General features: G+C 38.3%; 1 protein-coding gene across 3 annotated transcripts in view; it reads left to right on the top strand.

Annotated features, from left to right (window-relative positions):
- CHD6 (chromodomain helicase DNA binding protein 6) overlaps positions 1 to 16,322 on the top strand; it is a 144,588-nt gene that overhangs the window by 111,383 nt on the left and 16,883 nt on the right. For all 3 annotated transcript variants that reach the window (XM_083358038.1, XM_083358039.1, XM_083358040.1), the window contains 8 exons: positions 949 to 1,108; positions 2,256 to 2,345; positions 4,037 to 4,140; positions 6,022 to 6,151; positions 7,014 to 7,074; positions 8,003 to 8,057; positions 8,994 to 9,213; positions 15,438 to 15,646. In XM_083358038.1, the coding sequence (XP_083214164.1) occupies positions 949 to 1,108; positions 2,256 to 2,345; positions 4,037 to 4,140; positions 6,022 to 6,151; positions 7,014 to 7,074; positions 8,003 to 8,057; positions 8,994 to 9,213; positions 15,438 to 15,646 (1,029 nt within the window). The remainder of the gene's footprint in view (positions 1 to 948; positions 1,109 to 2,255; positions 2,346 to 4,036; positions 4,141 to 6,021; positions 6,152 to 7,013; positions 7,075 to 8,002; positions 8,058 to 8,993; positions 9,214 to 15,437; positions 15,647 to 16,322) is intronic.

Below are 16,322 nucleotides of genomic sequence, written 5' to 3'. Positions count from 1 at the left end.
TGTTCTATATGGCTTGAGGCCTAGGTATTTCTGAGACTGCCTGCTCCAGGTGGAATCTGCCCATCCAGTGAGATTGGGAAGAAAAAGTAAATTGATCCTGCCTCTGAAGGAATATGGCCATGATGGACTCTGTGGTCAAGATTTCCCATCCTCTGAAACAGCCTTTTCCCAACATAAGGTCAGATCCTTCCCGATTAAGTTTCCATAAAGCAGTTAAGAACTGGCTCTCCAAGAAGTCATTTGGGGGCAGAATGAAAGGATGATTCTGCCTCTGAGGATCTTGATTGGCACTGTTCATTGATTTGAGAGTGGGGTAATGATTGCTTTTGATTACTTTTGGCTTTCCTTGTATTGTTTTTAATTTTCTGATTGGAGCAGCATAGAAGCCTGAGTAAATATTGTTGCTAAAGTAAAAGGATTCTGTCAATGAAATCCTTGGAGAATCTGTGTCTGAATTCAGTATGAGTGGGGCAGGGAGGTATATGTGTGTTTACATACATATAATTACTGATAAAAAAGCAATACAGTTTAATGCAGTTTTTCTGCAGTCATTTTTATTTTATTTTATATCCCTTGTCTTTCTGATGAGCTACGTGTTCATAATTTGAAGTTAGCAAACAGGAATTCTGATCAATCTTTTGTGATACTAAATTAACTTTTTGGAAACTAACTGTATAATGCGTGGTCTACAAGTAACCCAGGAACTTTGCTATACTTATATGCCACTCCAACTACCAGATGTGGGCAAGAATGGTATATTTTTTCCAATCCCAGGTTCTGTTTGAATAATTAGATGTCTGGAATGGACAATGAAGAGAAGAATGTGTTTTCTTTGTGCTCTGCCAGTTCCATTTACATCTGAACTATTTTTTCTGTTTTGATTTTCTATTATATATTCACATCCTGATTCAGCAGTGTTGCTCATATGTTTTCCCTTGCCTGTTGCAGGATTATCAGCTCCAGTGCCAAGAGGAAGGAAGGGGAAGAAAACCAAGAATCAAATGCTCCTGCCTGAGATTAAGAATGCAGACTGGCTTACTACTTGCAATCCTGAAATCATCCTACATGATGATAGCTACAAAAAGCATCTGAAACAACACTGCAATAAGTGAGCAAATGAAAGCATTAAGGCGGTGCTGTCATACTTCTGGAACACTTATCTGATTTTCAGTTCTAAATTCTGAGCCAGTCTTAAAACTTATAAGTGGCTCATGAATTTGTGCTTGTATTTAAAATGTATTCCTTGAGATAGATCCATGGAAATTGGCTAACAAGCTATAGAGAGTAGAAGGCAAAATGTTTCATTGATATTGCTGTTTTTCACACATGTTCTTTTCCAGGGAAACAATCCATGCATTTATGACCAATACAAATTGGTTAAGGTTTGGGGCAAGGCTTTCCTATCCCCATCTCCAATTTAATTTTCTCTGTTTCTCTAATAATTAAAAGGCATGTTTACATGGAACAAATATTGTGAAACCCTTGTAAATATTTCTAAGATGTTTATGATGCTCTTTGAGCCATTTTGCCATTTGAAAAATCTAGGAATTTCTTTTGTATGCAGAAGATATGGTACGAGTCTGCAATCTCCTATGTCCCAAATATAATTAAGCTGCAGTGACATCTGCAGCAAACCACAGTGATGCTAAAATAATACCCTAGAAAGAATGATGTCACGCACAAGTTGCCATTAAGTACTTGCATGTTAACAGCTGATATAAGTACTATAAATTACCCCTCATGGAGCAAGTGGGAGGGCACTAAGTAGATATTAAGAGATGTTAATAAGAACCATCCTTTTTATAGGCTTTCTGGATCATATTATTCTTTATTTCATTGCTTATAGTATCTAGTTCCTTATCTCATGTATAATTTTAAAATCTTTTTATTCACACATATTGGGTGGAATAGCCATATTTAGATTATCTACTGATATTGGCTGGTTTACTTACTTGCCTATTATTTAACACTGCCCAGTAATCTTAACAGTCAGTTGGATTTGTACAGTAATGAATTTCATGTACAAGTGAGCTATCTGTTACTCATTACTTCTTATTCACCAATATTATCTTTTGAAAGCTTCTTTTCTAGAAGAATGGCATTTGTCCCCACGGTGCCAACTTTGAATGGCATAATAGCAGTTCCCATTGCCAACAAACAAGGCTAAATACATCCTGTAAACTTAAAATGGAAACCATGTTGAAACTCAGGTTTACTGTCCAAGTTACCTTCTGGTTTGCTTTTCCTTTTGGCAGGGTGCTGTTGAGAGTACGGATGCTCTATTACTTGAAAGCTGAAGTGCTTGGGGAGGCAGCTGATAAAGCCTTTGAAGGAACCCCTGCCAAGTATGTTACATTAGCCTTCTGGAGTTTTGCTTTATAATCTGTTGTGTTTTAGTCACAATATTGGAAGTATAGACAGCATGTGCTTGGACTACATTCTTGCACGTGCATCAGTTTTACACTTAGCAGGGAACTGTAGGACTCTGAATGCATATATATTCATATTGTAAATATCCATGCATGCAGTCTAGTGTTTGTCTCAGTTTATATCTTATATAAGTTGTAATTGTTTAATTGCGATGTTTCGGGTTCAGACATTACTAAGTGTTAAATAATGATTTCCAACTACAGTGATGGATTAAGATAACAAACCACATTAAAATATAGCATGACATACGAATCCAGTCTTTTTTAGCAGAGCAAACAACACTGAAAAAAATTATCTTGGAAGTAGTACTGCCCTGAAATTTGCAAAAAATACTACAATAGTACTGTAATGAACAGTATTAATTAAATTTTATCTATTACCAAAGCATTCCAATAGTATAACAAAAAAGTTAACTGAACCAAATATAAACAAATCTGATTTACATCTATTGATTTTCTTTTGAGTGAGAACTGCCTCTTTCATAGTGTAGCTTTAGGTAAGCACACCAGATTGGTATATGAAAAAGTGCTGAAATTCTGTTGATTTCAATATGACTGGTAGAATGCTACTAGAGGGAAAAAAGTTAGTATCAATAAATACTTATTAGTTAATTATTAACCCCATCAGTTTTGATTAAAAAAACCCAGCACCATCAACTAAAGCATCCTCTCTGAAATAAGTGGGTTCACAGATATTTATTTTACTTATTTATTATTTTATTCATTAAAATTGTTTGCCACCCATTTGTTGCAAAGTGACTGGGTGGCTTACAATATCAAAGTAAAGCCATAAATATACTGTATATAGACAAATGTGTAAAATCACAATACAAGTATAATAAAATACAAATTATAACTTAAAACTAAAAGATGTAGAGGAAAGGAATAAAATGTAGGGGGAGCAAGGGGGGAGTTGCTATTAATTGATCAACCACCTCCAATGTGATACTCCCCCATTGGGGCTTCAAGCCAACTGGCAAAGTCTTCTCTGATTTTTTTGAAAAGTCAAGAGAGTGGGAGCCAATCTCACTTAAGGGGGCAAGATGTTTGAAAGGGCTGGAGCTGCAGCAGAGTAGACTTTTCTCCTGATCCCCCTCAGACAGAATTTCTTGACTGATGGGATCCGCAGCATGCCTTCTCTGCCGGCATAGGTGGGGCGGCCTGTCCCATAGGGGTGAGATGGTTCCTCAAGTATGATTGAGATAGGACAATTCTGTGCAATTCTTTAAAACATCTGTGACTTCTCCCCAAATTTTGCAGTTGACATCAATGAGAAGAGTTACCGCTATTTTAAAGAGTTGTAGGTAGATATGCTTTGACGTACCTTTTAGAATCTAATTTGAAATGATGCCATATAGTCCATTTTGAGTGTGCTTAGAAAAACACCCAGACTTTAAAACAGACTTTAGAAGCCAAATGCTAGAGTAATGAATAATTATCAGAGCTGGTAATGCTGTAGAAATTTTTACAGTAGTTTCATATCATTTGTTTACCCAGAGTTTCATCGTCCTTTTTAAACATTCTTTAAGGTAAACCTTTTAGAAAAGTAATTTAAACATGTGCCCAGACCTGTATATGACTGTTGAAATATGCTTTGTTCTTTGCAGAGATTTAGATGTCTTGCTGCCGGACATTGACTATGTGGAGATTCCTGTGGACTGGTGGAATGCTGATGCAGATAAATCCCTCCTCATTGGAGTTTTTAAACATGGTATTTCCTTTTATGTGGGATGGACCTTTTGTAGACATTCCTCTTGTATAAAATGTTTTGGAGGAAATGTTTTGTTACTGGTACAACTGCAGCACCCCCTCCTGCCACCTCTCTTTTCAGGCTTCCATGAAAGCCTAAAAAAAGACATGCCAGTTTTAAGAGTTGTGCTGCTCATGCACACCAGTATATATATTAGATGCCTAAATAAGGAGCAAATTCTTTTCTGAGGGAACTCCAATCTTCTGAACACCTACTGGTGAATTGGCTTCATTAAATTTGTTGGATCTCTGAGGAAACATGAACAGTAGGATGCTGCGCCTCCTGTACAATTTGACCAAAGTAAAGTAATAATATTTGATTTTATATATATTATATATTCAGATTGTGAAAAAGAATGTGTGAGTGATGCATTACATGGATTGTAATTTAACGGAAGTACAAAGTAGTCCTCATTTAATGTCCATTTGTTCACAACCATTTAGAATTATAATGGTGGCGAACTAAGGGACTTATGACTGGCTGTTCTGCCTGTTGCAGCTCCTTGAACAAAATTTGGGCCAAATTCTCCCTCCCCTTTATGAGTGCCTTTTTTGGCCCCTTGCTTATCTGCTGCTGCTAATTGCTATGCCACCTGGCTCTGCCTACTACCACTGTGCCCACTGGCAAAGCAGTACTATACTGTCCAGGGCCTTCTATTGCACTGCTTGCTTTCATGTTACCTTTTTCCTTCTACTTGGGTCTTTCTTTTATGCTGCACCATCAGGGACTTCATTCAGTGGTGGGATTCAGTCGGTTCGCACCACTTCGGCAGAGCCGGTAGCTAATTTTTTGTTGCCCAGGACCAGAATGGACTTCCGGAAGCAGCATCCACACAGAGAACTGGTTGTCCACATATGTGAATCCCACCACTGCCTTCATTCAACGCTGGTGCAAAACAAGGACTCTTGTAGCTAGGGCCTTCTTTCACATACCAGGCTTCTTTTGTGAATGAAGGCCTAGGAGGGGTATGAATGTAGGCCCTGGCTGGTATGCAAATGGAGTTCCTGGGTGTGGTATAAATAGAGACCCTGGATGGGGTGCAAGAGAAGCCCCGACTGCACCAGGGCTAACGAAGGTCCCAGCTGGTGAAGCAGTGGTGTGTGGTTTGACAGGTATGGTGGTGGGCAGGTCTGGGTATTGGGAACAGGTGGTGGCCATGGGTATGTGGTTAGCAAAAAGGACCTAGATGGGGCAGGGAGTTCAAGAGGAAGCAATCAGTTTTCTCACTGAGGCTCAGGATTGGGAGGAGCCAACCGTGGAATGGATTGGATTGGGATGGATCTTTGTCTAATGAACAGTGATGAGATTCAGTGAATAATGGCAACCAAAACTACTAAGTGACGTGGTCACGTGACATTTACTTGAATTTGTGCTTTATGACCACATGTTTAGGGATGGAAATCCCAGTCCCAATTACTGTCGCTAACCAAGAACTACCTCTACATGTCTCTGCAACTCAAAAATATTTTGAAATACAATATTTTATATATTTTCGGCCATACATGGCTGAATTATGGTAAACACTTCATATTTGATATGCTCTTTGATTTCCTTAGGTTTTTGAGATTCACATATACTGTACAATCAGAAATGGCACTGAAGCCTATAAAGCAGGCATGTCAAACTCGCGATATCACATGACATCGTGCGATGTATCACGACTTTTTCCCCATTGCCAGCAATGCGGTTACAGGACGTGTTCGGCCGACAGTTTGACATGCCTGGTATAAAGGGTCTAGCCATTCTGCTGTTACTTGCTGTTTATGTGGTTGCTAAGGGAGTAGTGGTATGGCTTTAAGTTGTTCTTTGGATAATACTGAACTGTTTTAATTATTTTATTAGGTTATGAACGGTACAATGCAATGCGAGCTGATCCAGCTCTGTACTTCCTTGAGAAAGTGGGCATGCCAGATGAGAAACTATTGTGTGCAGAGCAGAATGTCACTGATGGAGTACAGGATGCTCCAGAACGGTAAGTCAGATTGGGCAGGCAGAACTGTCAGAGGAATAGAATTGCCTGTGAGTTTGTACTTCTAAAACAGTTAGTGCACAAGGGTACGTACAAAACACAAAATGTTTTGTCTTGAATCCAAAACAACTACATTGTGTTTCAAACCCTTTTGAGTGGTCTGTCGTTCATCAGCACAAGAACCTGGAACAGTTTGGTTGTTCTGGGTTTGAAATGAAACTAAATCTAGGCAAGTCTTATGGCACAAGTCAAGCAAGATTAGTGTGCTTCCCACCCCACACCCCATGGCTTGGACCCATCAATCTTCCCAGTGCTTTACTTTTCCCATCTGGCTGTAGTTGGCACCATCACCAGTGATCGTTTCATAGATAATTCGTACTGACTCAAATTTTGACATATGAGTTGCATATGTATATCTAATTGCACTAGTAATATGTTTAAGGTGTTGTTAAGTATATAGTATTTCATTTTTTCAATCCTCTTGACAAAAAAGCAACTCTTGAAATACTGTTTGAAGTCAGTTATAGTAAAATTTCCTTTACATTATTTTACCTATTTTTCCATCTATTTACTTAGAGCTTTACATACACATGTAGAGTCATAATCTTTGAAAATTAAAGAGGAACAATTGTTAATGTTGCTGTCACATTAAGACTACAAAAACATTGGGATGGAATGAGTGCTGTGCTGTGTACAAGTTATGCAAATTTCTATATAAAGCAGATGTATATGCATATGAGAAGTAAAAGAGCCAATGCTGTTATTGCTTCCGTGATATTTGCATTTGAAGAGCTTTTATCAGGATGACTTCGACTTGCAAAGTTTCTACTGATTAATTTCTTTCCCGTTGCGTTCTTTTCCTCAGAGGAAATACAGACAAAGAAGAGAGAAGTGCAGATAAACTTGCTGGAGTAGACAAACAGGAGGTAAGTCTAAGGCAGCAAATGTATTTCTCACTCTACCTTCTTTTCTATTTTAAAGATGTTCTGCAACTTTAACAATGTGTATTCTGGATCATATTGAAGTTAAAATGTTTTCAGGCAGATTCGTAATGGTGCCTCTACCATATATGCAGTAGTGCAAGCCATATAGATTGGATTTCTTCCTATGTATTTTAAGAGGTGTAGCCAGTTTTCTCAGCTCTGCACTCCCTAAAGGTGTCATGATTGCACTTCCCAGATTTCCCACTAAGAATTTCTAATCTATAAATGAAACATGTAGGGAACGGTTGCTGGAATTGGGTATGTGTAGTTTAACGAAGAGAAGAGTGAGGGGTGACATGATAGCAGTGTTCCAGTATCTCAGGGGCTACCACAAAGAAGAGGGAGTCAAGCTATTCTCCAAAGCACCTGAAAGCAGGACAAGAAGCAACGGATGGAAACTAATCAAGGAGAGAAGCAACCTAGAACTAAGGAGAAACTTCCTGACAGTTAGAACAATTAACCAGTGGAACAACCTGCCTCCAGAAGCTGTGAATGCTCCAACACTGGAAGTTTTTAAGAGGAGACTGGACAGCCATTTGCCTGAAATGGTATAGGGTTTCCTGCCTGAGCAGGGGGTTGGACTAGATGACCTCCAAGGTCCCTTCCAACTACTACTACTACTACTACTACTACTACTACTACTACTACTACTACTACGTCTTCTTCTTATTATTCTTATTCTTATTCTTATTCTTATTCTTATTCTTATTCTTATTCTTATTCTTATTCTTATTCTTATTATTATTATTATTATTATTATTATTAAATAATGAATCAGTCCCTACTTAATTGCTTGTTTTGCATATTCAAATTTGTCCTAGGATCTAGTATTTAAATTGCATTTTATTGATAGTAGTTTGTCTTTCCGTAGGAAATTTCTGATACTTGTGGTCCAGATCCTGAGAAGAAGGATGACAATGTGGCAGGTGAGGCTGTGCATATGAATATTTCTTGGAATAAAATTGTCTCAAATATTAGTTTGCTAGCCTTTTTAGTAACTATAGTTTACAAAAAGTTTACCATACAAAACATAATTCAAATATCATTATGGAAAAAATCAGTAATATTGGAGACATATTGGAGATATTTTTCTCTAAATATTAGCTGCTTCTTCAAATGCTTTCATTTTTCTTTCCTTTGAATACTTACAAAGCTTAGAACAGATGGTGTGGGAAAACCTTTGAAAGTGGTGTACAGCTGACTTCAGCTGGCTGTGTTAATAGATTGCAAAGTAGTTTGCCATTTAATATCAAGCTTGCTTTATTCTATTTAAGCATGCCTAGCTGTGTGCATTTTTTATCATGCATCTTCAGTTTTTGTTACTATTATTATCAAAGGTATGAGACTGAATAGAACAAAATAAACAAAATAATGGAATCATAGAGTTGTATGAAACATTCGTTTTAGGCCATCAAATCTAACCCCCAAGAGAAATCATCCACAAGAGGTGGCTGCCTAGTCCCTAGTGGACCATACCTACCGAAGGAGAGTTGACCACCTCTTTGGACAATTGACTCCATTATGGAACACTTATAGTCAAGGAAGTTTGAACACTGAAGGACTCAAAAAGAGATGTGCATGCCTGTCACAATTACAGAACTAAGGATTAGTGTGATTTTGCCTTCAGGACATACTCAGCCATAAATAAATGAAGCATATTTTAACTTGTGACAACTTAGCCAGTTAGTTATAGTTCTGTGTGTCAAGCAAATTCAGGAAATTGGGTTAATGGAGTAAACCAGAGTCCATATGAATAGGCTGGATCAGGCTATATATTCCAACATAGGTAAATGAATAGAGGATGTCAGTGGAAGGATTCTTCATGTGATATTAAATACTAATAACCTTGCTGATGTTTGAAGCCCAGGATGGCTCTGACCCAGACAAATTCAGCTGGCCTGTGTCATCTGCTCTCACAGCCAGACTTCGGCGTCTTGTCACTATCTATCAGCGCTGCAACCGCAAAGAACTGCCGTCTAGACCTGATGTTATTGGACCTTGTAACCATGGCTATTGGCTCCAAGAGGAAATGATTAGGCGAGCCAGTGAAATGGACCCTATGAACAATGAAATACAGAAAAGGTAACAGAGTAAACTGTAAAAATCAGCCTTAAGCTTATTTGGATATTGCTAATTATGAATAACTGTTCTCTATTCTCTGGCTTGTCATTTTGATTGTAGTCATGCAGATACTACTGTACAATTAGATGTGCAGAATCATATTTTGACTTTAAATTCTGGTATAATATAAAAAACAGTGTAGACTGCGCATGTTTTAATACACATATTCTAAATATGCTTGCTGTAATCAGTGTGATGTCACAGCAAATATTGGTAAATATTCTCCCAGTTTTGAACTTGCAAACATAGAATAGTCACTTGAACAGTTGGATGGCATTCTTTCCCATTTTCTTAGCTTCAAACTTAATGAAAGTCCAAGGAATACAGTCATGCTTAATATTTGTGAACCCATTTGAGTTTTCAATGTTTCTGCATAAATATGACCTAAAACACAATCTATTCCCCATCCTAATCCTAGAACTAGATAGCAAAAATCCAATTAAACAAATGAGTCAAAAGCATTACACTTGTTCATTTATTTATCTAGGAAAATTTTATGTAGCAAAGTATGTGAACTTTAGCTTTCAATAACTGGTGTGGCCTCATTGAGCAATAACTGCAACTAAACATTTCTGATAACCGTTGATGAGCCCTATATGTTAATTTGGAGGAATTTTAGCCCATTCCTCCTTCCAAAACAGCAACTCAGGTACTTTGGTGGACTTTCTTGCAGAAATGTCTGCATCGGGTCCTTCCACAACCTTTTGCTAAAATTAAGGTTGGGACTTTGATCCAGCCATTCTAAAACATTAACTTTCTTTTGCTTTAACCATTCTTTGGTCATATAACTTATGTGTTTGGGATTATTGTCTTGCCGCATGACATTTTCCTATAGAATTTGCTAATACAGTTCAGAATTCATGGTTCCATCAATGAAAGCAAGCTCTCCAGGTCCAGAGGCAGCAAAGCAAATCATGATACTGCCGCTGCTGTTTTTTGCGGATAAGATAAGGATGTTGAATATAGTGTTTGCCTTTTGCCAAACACAATAGGTTTAATTCGAACCCAAAAGTTCCAGTTCATTCTCATCTGTACAAATGCATTCTTCTACCTTCTGGCTTATTCATGTAGTCTTTCACAAACTGTAGTTGGGTAGCAATGTTCTTTTTGGAGAATAGTGACTTTTTCCTTGCAATCCTGCTATGCACAGTATTACTGTCCAGTGTTCTCCTGATACTATCCTAGGGTTCTTTGAGGCCTCTCAGAATATTTCATAGGAGTATTACTTTAAAATAATACTCTTGGGGTGATCTTTGTTGGTTGACCACTCCTTGGGAAGATACCCATGGTGTTGAATTGTCTCCATTTGTATCTGTCTGACAGTGAAGTGGTGGACTCCAAAGTCTTTGGAAGCAGTTTGTAACTTTTCCAATCTGGTGAGCATCAACAAATGTTTTCTGGAGATTCTCAGAAATCTCCTTTGTTCAACCATGATACATTTCTATATACCTGGGTTGTGAAGATCAGACTTTGAAAGTGATGTCCAACAACTTTGTTCTTTAAATAAGGCAGAAATTCTCACATTCACACCTGATTATCATCCCACTGATTGAAACATCTGACTTATTTTCTCCTTCTAATGAACTGATAATTCTAGAGGTTTCATTACTACTACACACAAATATATAGCTTTGGATCATTTCTCTTGATATAATGAACATATAATGTTTTCATTATTTGTTTAATTGGCTTCTCTTTATCTAATTCCAGGACTTGTGTGAAGAAAAGATCACATTTTATTATGCAGAAATATTGAAAATTCAAAAGGGTTCACAAACATTTAAGCACCACTATATTTGGCACAGAAGGACCTAAATCATGTAGGCTGAAATCAGTTCTTCTTTGCTAGGCAGGATAAGCAAATTCTGTTGCACTATGCTGCAGTGGTATAGAACAGTATATATTATGATTTTTTTCTAGGATTCCCTTCAGGAAGGAATATTATAAGAGTATTGAATACTGTTTCCTGAAGGTATTCTGAGGGTGTTCAGTCAGCAGCACCAAATGATAGGTTCTCCAGATAACAACAACAACAATAATGATAATAGTTGGAAGGGACCTTGGAGGTCATCTATTCCAACCCCCTGCTCAGGCAGGAAACCCTTTACCATTTCAGACAAATGGCTGTCCAATATCTTCTTAAAAACTTCCAGTGTTGGAGCATTCACCGCTTCTGGAGGGAGGTTGTTCCATTGATTAAATGTTCTGTCAGGAAATTTCTCCTTAGTTCTAGGCTGCTTCTCTCTTTGGTTAGTTTCCATCCATTGTTTCTTGTCCTGCCTTGGAGAATAGCTTTGGAGAGTAGCTTGACTCCCTCTTCTTTTTGGCAACCCCTGAGATATGAGAACACTGCTATCATGTCCCCCCTCACCCTTCTCTTCGTTAAACTACACATACCCAATTCCAGCAACCGTTCTTTATATGTTTTAGCCTGCAGTCCCCTAATCATATTTGTACTCTTTCTAGAGTCTCAACATCTTTTTTACATCATGGTGACCAAAACTGGATGCAGTATTCCAAATGTGGCCTTACCAAGGCATTGTAAAGTGGTATTAATACTTCATGTGATCTTGATTCTATCCCTCTGTTAATGCAGCCTAGCACTGTGTTGGCTTTTTGGCAGCTGCAGCACACTGCTTGCTCATATGGAAGTAATTGTCCACTAGGACTCCAAGATCCCTCTCGCAGTTACTACTACTTAGCAAGGTAGCATCTATACTGTATCTGTGCATTTGGTTTTTCTTGCCTAAATGTAGAACCTTACTTTTTTCACCATTGAATTTCATTTTGTTAGATAGTGCTCAATATTCAAGTCTGTCCAGATCCTCCTGTATTGTAAGCCTATCTTCTGGAGTGTTGGCTATTCCTGTCAGCTTGGTGTCGTTTGCAAATTTGATGAGTTCCCCATCTATCCCCTCATCCAAATCATTGATGAAGATGTTGAAGAGCACTGGGCCCAGAACAGTCCTGGGCACCCCATTACACACTTCCCTCCATATAGATGCAGTTCCATTGAGGACCACGCAATGAGTATGGCCTGTCAGCCAGCTACGAATCCATCAGGAGGTGATTCTGTCTAACCCACATTTTTCTATCTTATCAAGTAATAGGTTGTGGTCTACTTTATCAAACGCCTTACAGCATTCCTCTGGTACATCAATTCTGTCACTTGGTCAAAGAATGCAATAAGATTTGTCTGGCATGATCTGTTTTTGAAACCCATGTTGGCTTTTGGTAATGACTTTGTTTGCCTCTAGGTGTTCACTGATTCATTGTTTGATTATCTTTTCTAGAATCTTCCCAGGTATTGAGGGCAGGCTGATAGGTGTGTAGTTTCTGGGATCCATTTTTCCCCCTTTTTTGAAGATGGGAACAACATCAGCTCTTTTCCAGTCCTCTGGTAGTTCCTCAGTGCTCCAGGATCTTTGAAAGATATAGTTCAATGATTCTGCCAGTTCCTTGAGAACCTTGGGGTATATTCCATCTGGTCCTGGTGATTTGAACTCGTCTAGGGTGGACAGGTGCTCACTTACCATTTTCTTGCCTATCTTAACTTGTGTTTCGAATCTGTTTTTTTACGGTACTGTTTTTGATAGGTTGGACTGTTTTTTCCCCCCTTTGTGTAAAGACGGATGCAAAAAATCGAGTTAAGTAGTTCTGTTTTCTCCCTATTGCTTGTCACCTTCTTGCCACTTTCTCCCTCTAATGCAGAAATGTCAAACACAAGGCCCGGGGGCCGGATGCGGCCCATGAAGTGGTTTCATGCGGCCCGCGAAGCCATCCTGAAAACAGTGGGGGAACGGCCCCCACTGCCTTGGCCATGGCCCAGAGACCCTCCTCCTGCCAGAGAACCTCAGATCTGTTCCACTCCTGCCCAGGCCCCCATAGGCACCCTTGATGCGAACGATGTAGAGCTGGCCATGCCCACCCAGTAGGCCATACACACTTTAGCCACACCCACCCAGTAGGCCACGCCCACCCAGGCCATACCCACCCGGCCCCTTGAGGGCAACCGTAATGCTGATGCGGCCCTCAAAGAAATTGAGTTTGACATCCCTGCTCTAATGGATCATTCATTTCCTTAACTTTTTTCTTGTTTTTTACATATTGAAAGAAGCTTTGTTGTTGTTGTTATTTTTGACTTTTGTCTCAAGTCTTAGTTCATTTTGAGCCTTAGCTTTGCCTCACTTCATCTTTGCAGGCTCAGGCTATTTGCTGATATTCTACCTTAGTTATCTGCCCCTCTTTCCACTTTTTATACTTGTCTTTTTTATCTTTCAATTTATCAGAGAGTTCTTTATGCAGCTATGCTGGTTTCTTTTGAGAGCTGTTATTTTTCTTCTTTCTTGGTATTGTGCTAGACTGGGCTTTTATAATCTCACTTTTCAAAATTTACCAAGTCTGTTGAGTTGTTTGCTCCTTGAGGATTTTCATCCATGGAATCCTTCACAAGTTATCTCTAAGTTTATTGAAATTAGCTCTCTTAAAGTGCATGACTCTAGTTTGCTTGTGCTTGAATAATGTTGAATTCAAATATTGCATGATCACTCCTCCCCCAAGGTTCCTGTGGCTTCAGTACCTTCTATCATTTCATCTCTGTTAGTGAGAATTAGGTCCAATATGGCTGATCCCCTAGTTCCCTTCTCTACTTTTTGGTAGACAAAGTTGTCTGCTAAGTTTATCAGGAATCTGTTTGATCTACCACTTGGTGCAGAGTTTGTCTCCCAATTGATGTCAGGTTAAGTAAAGTCCCCTATTAATATTGTGATGTGTTTCCTATATACCTTAGTTAGCTGACTAGCAAAAAGTTCATCTATTTCCTCTGTTTGGTTGGGTGGCCTACAGTATACACCTATGGCAATGTCATTTTATATTGACCCACATGCATTCGAGACTGTTTTCATAATTGTTGTGCTCTATTTCTGTAGAGATGTAGGTATTTCTTATATAGAGAGCAACTCCACCTTCTCTTTTATCTGGTCTGTTTCTTTTAAATAATTTAAATCCCTTTAGTTGTGTGTTCCATTTGTGGGTTTCATCCCACCAAGTTTCCCTAATGGCAACAATATCATATCTGCCCTCATTTATCTGAATTTCTACTTTGCCCTGTTTATTGCTCATACTCTGTGCATTGGTGTATAGACATTTGAGTCCTTTATGACTGACCCTGTGTTTACTTTCTACGTAACCTGTGTGGTGCCTGAGTTCCACTATTTTCTTACCACCTGTTTGATTAGTGCACTTGGTGTGGCACTCACTATTAAAAGCTTGACTTTGTTTGACAGCAAGGCTGATATTCTTATCCGCACACACATCTATGTTACATGCACTGATAACCCTATAATTTTTAGATTGCTGGGGACAGGAATGTTCTGTGTCAATTAACTCACTATCCCTATTGTTCAGTTTAAATATTTCTTCAGAAAATCTGTGAATTTATTGGCAAGTAACTCAGTCCCTTTCTTTGATGGATGCAAACCATCTCTTTTGTAAACTTTTTCATTGGACCAGCTGCAGACATTGTGATTAATGTAACCAAAGCCTTCTCATTTACACCACTCCTTTAGCTACATATTGAATTCTGCTATACACTGGCCTTTTCCATTTTGTTCCTTATACACTGGTAAAACCTCTGAAAAAGTAAGCCTACAGCCTATAGCATTGTCTTGTAGTAATACAGTGAATCTTTTCAGAAGACACATATCTTAAAGATGAATTTGAAAAGAAGCTATAGGAATGTCAGAACCAAATGAGATTGTTATTTTACACTAGTTGCCACAATGACTGCTGCCTGTTTCGTTTTGTCCTTCAGTAATGTATTGCCTCCTTTGTCCTTGGAAAGGGGGATGAGGCACAAAGAGATATTTCTGCACACAAATGGTTTTATAGAATAGGTATAAGATGCTTTTCTGATTAATATTTAAGGAAGAAACCTGGTATTTAGGTTTTAATAAACCTGGGATTATACTGAGAAACTGCCCTATGGATTGTGATAAGGTGTGTCCCTCATAATTGCTAGTACTGAGCTGTTTTCATAATCAAAATTAATTCCAAACTGCAAACATGGAAGAATTTCTGGGAGTATGATGGTATAAAAATACAATAAATAATGTAATAATAATTAAATCATTGGGATGAAAATGCAATTTTGATGTATTTATTTGTATTCCTCATGCATTTTTCAGATGGACCAGAAGAGAGCAAGCAGATTTCTATCGTACTGTTTCCTCATTTGGGGTCATTTATGAGCCAGAAAAGAAAGTCTTTGATTGGACTCAATTCCGATCCATTTCGCGTTTGGAGAAGAAAACTGATGAAAGTTTAGAAAAATATTTCTATAACTTTGTTGCTATGTGTAAAAATGTCTGTCGGTTGCCCCACTGGAAAGATGATGGTGAGTAAGAAACATTCAGGGGTTGCTGTTCAGCATTTCCTACTTAACATTTCTTCCACTCCATTCTTTATACCCTTGTAATTATCATGGCTTCTGAGTATCTTTAGTCTTCAAAGTGTTTCTCTTTTTTTGCTGTAAAAATGTTTTCCATCCATTTCAAGGATTCCAATGTAGTTTCATCTTCAGATAGAAAGCTATGAAATCTAAGTAGAACATTTATCACTGAGAGGCATTGTAATAACCAAGGAGGTTCAGGCCCACTCTCAGTCAAGGAAATTCACCTCTGGAGTGGTCACTTTTTCTCGCTATAACTTGCTTCACAGGGCTGTTGTTGTGGAGATAAAATTAAGGGGAGATCTCCAGGTATAGTGCTCCTAGAAAAGTGATATAACTATCAATTATCTAAAAGCTTTTATTTATATATAGGGGCTTGAGTAATTTCACATGGCAAAACTATTCAAAAATAATGCATAACAGATGTAGTCCTCTCTCTGTCTAGGTTAGTGTGAATGTAATGGCCCCAATATACACATAGCTGCTATCCCAGGTTGTAAGCCATCTTCCTTTTTCTGAACATTTTTTCCTCACTGTCATCTTATGCATTAGTTTTGAACACTAGAGTCGTTATCAATTACTAGATATCCTGACACAGAAAAATTATTTCAGTTTGATTTAA

Source organism: Vipera ursinii (genome assembly GCF_947247035.1).
Source record: "Vipera ursinii genome assembly, chromosome: 3".
Taxonomy (NCBI): Eukaryota; Metazoa; Chordata; class Lepidosauria; order Squamata; family Viperidae; genus Vipera; species Vipera ursinii.
This window is presented reverse-complemented; position numbering and strand designations above follow the sequence as displayed.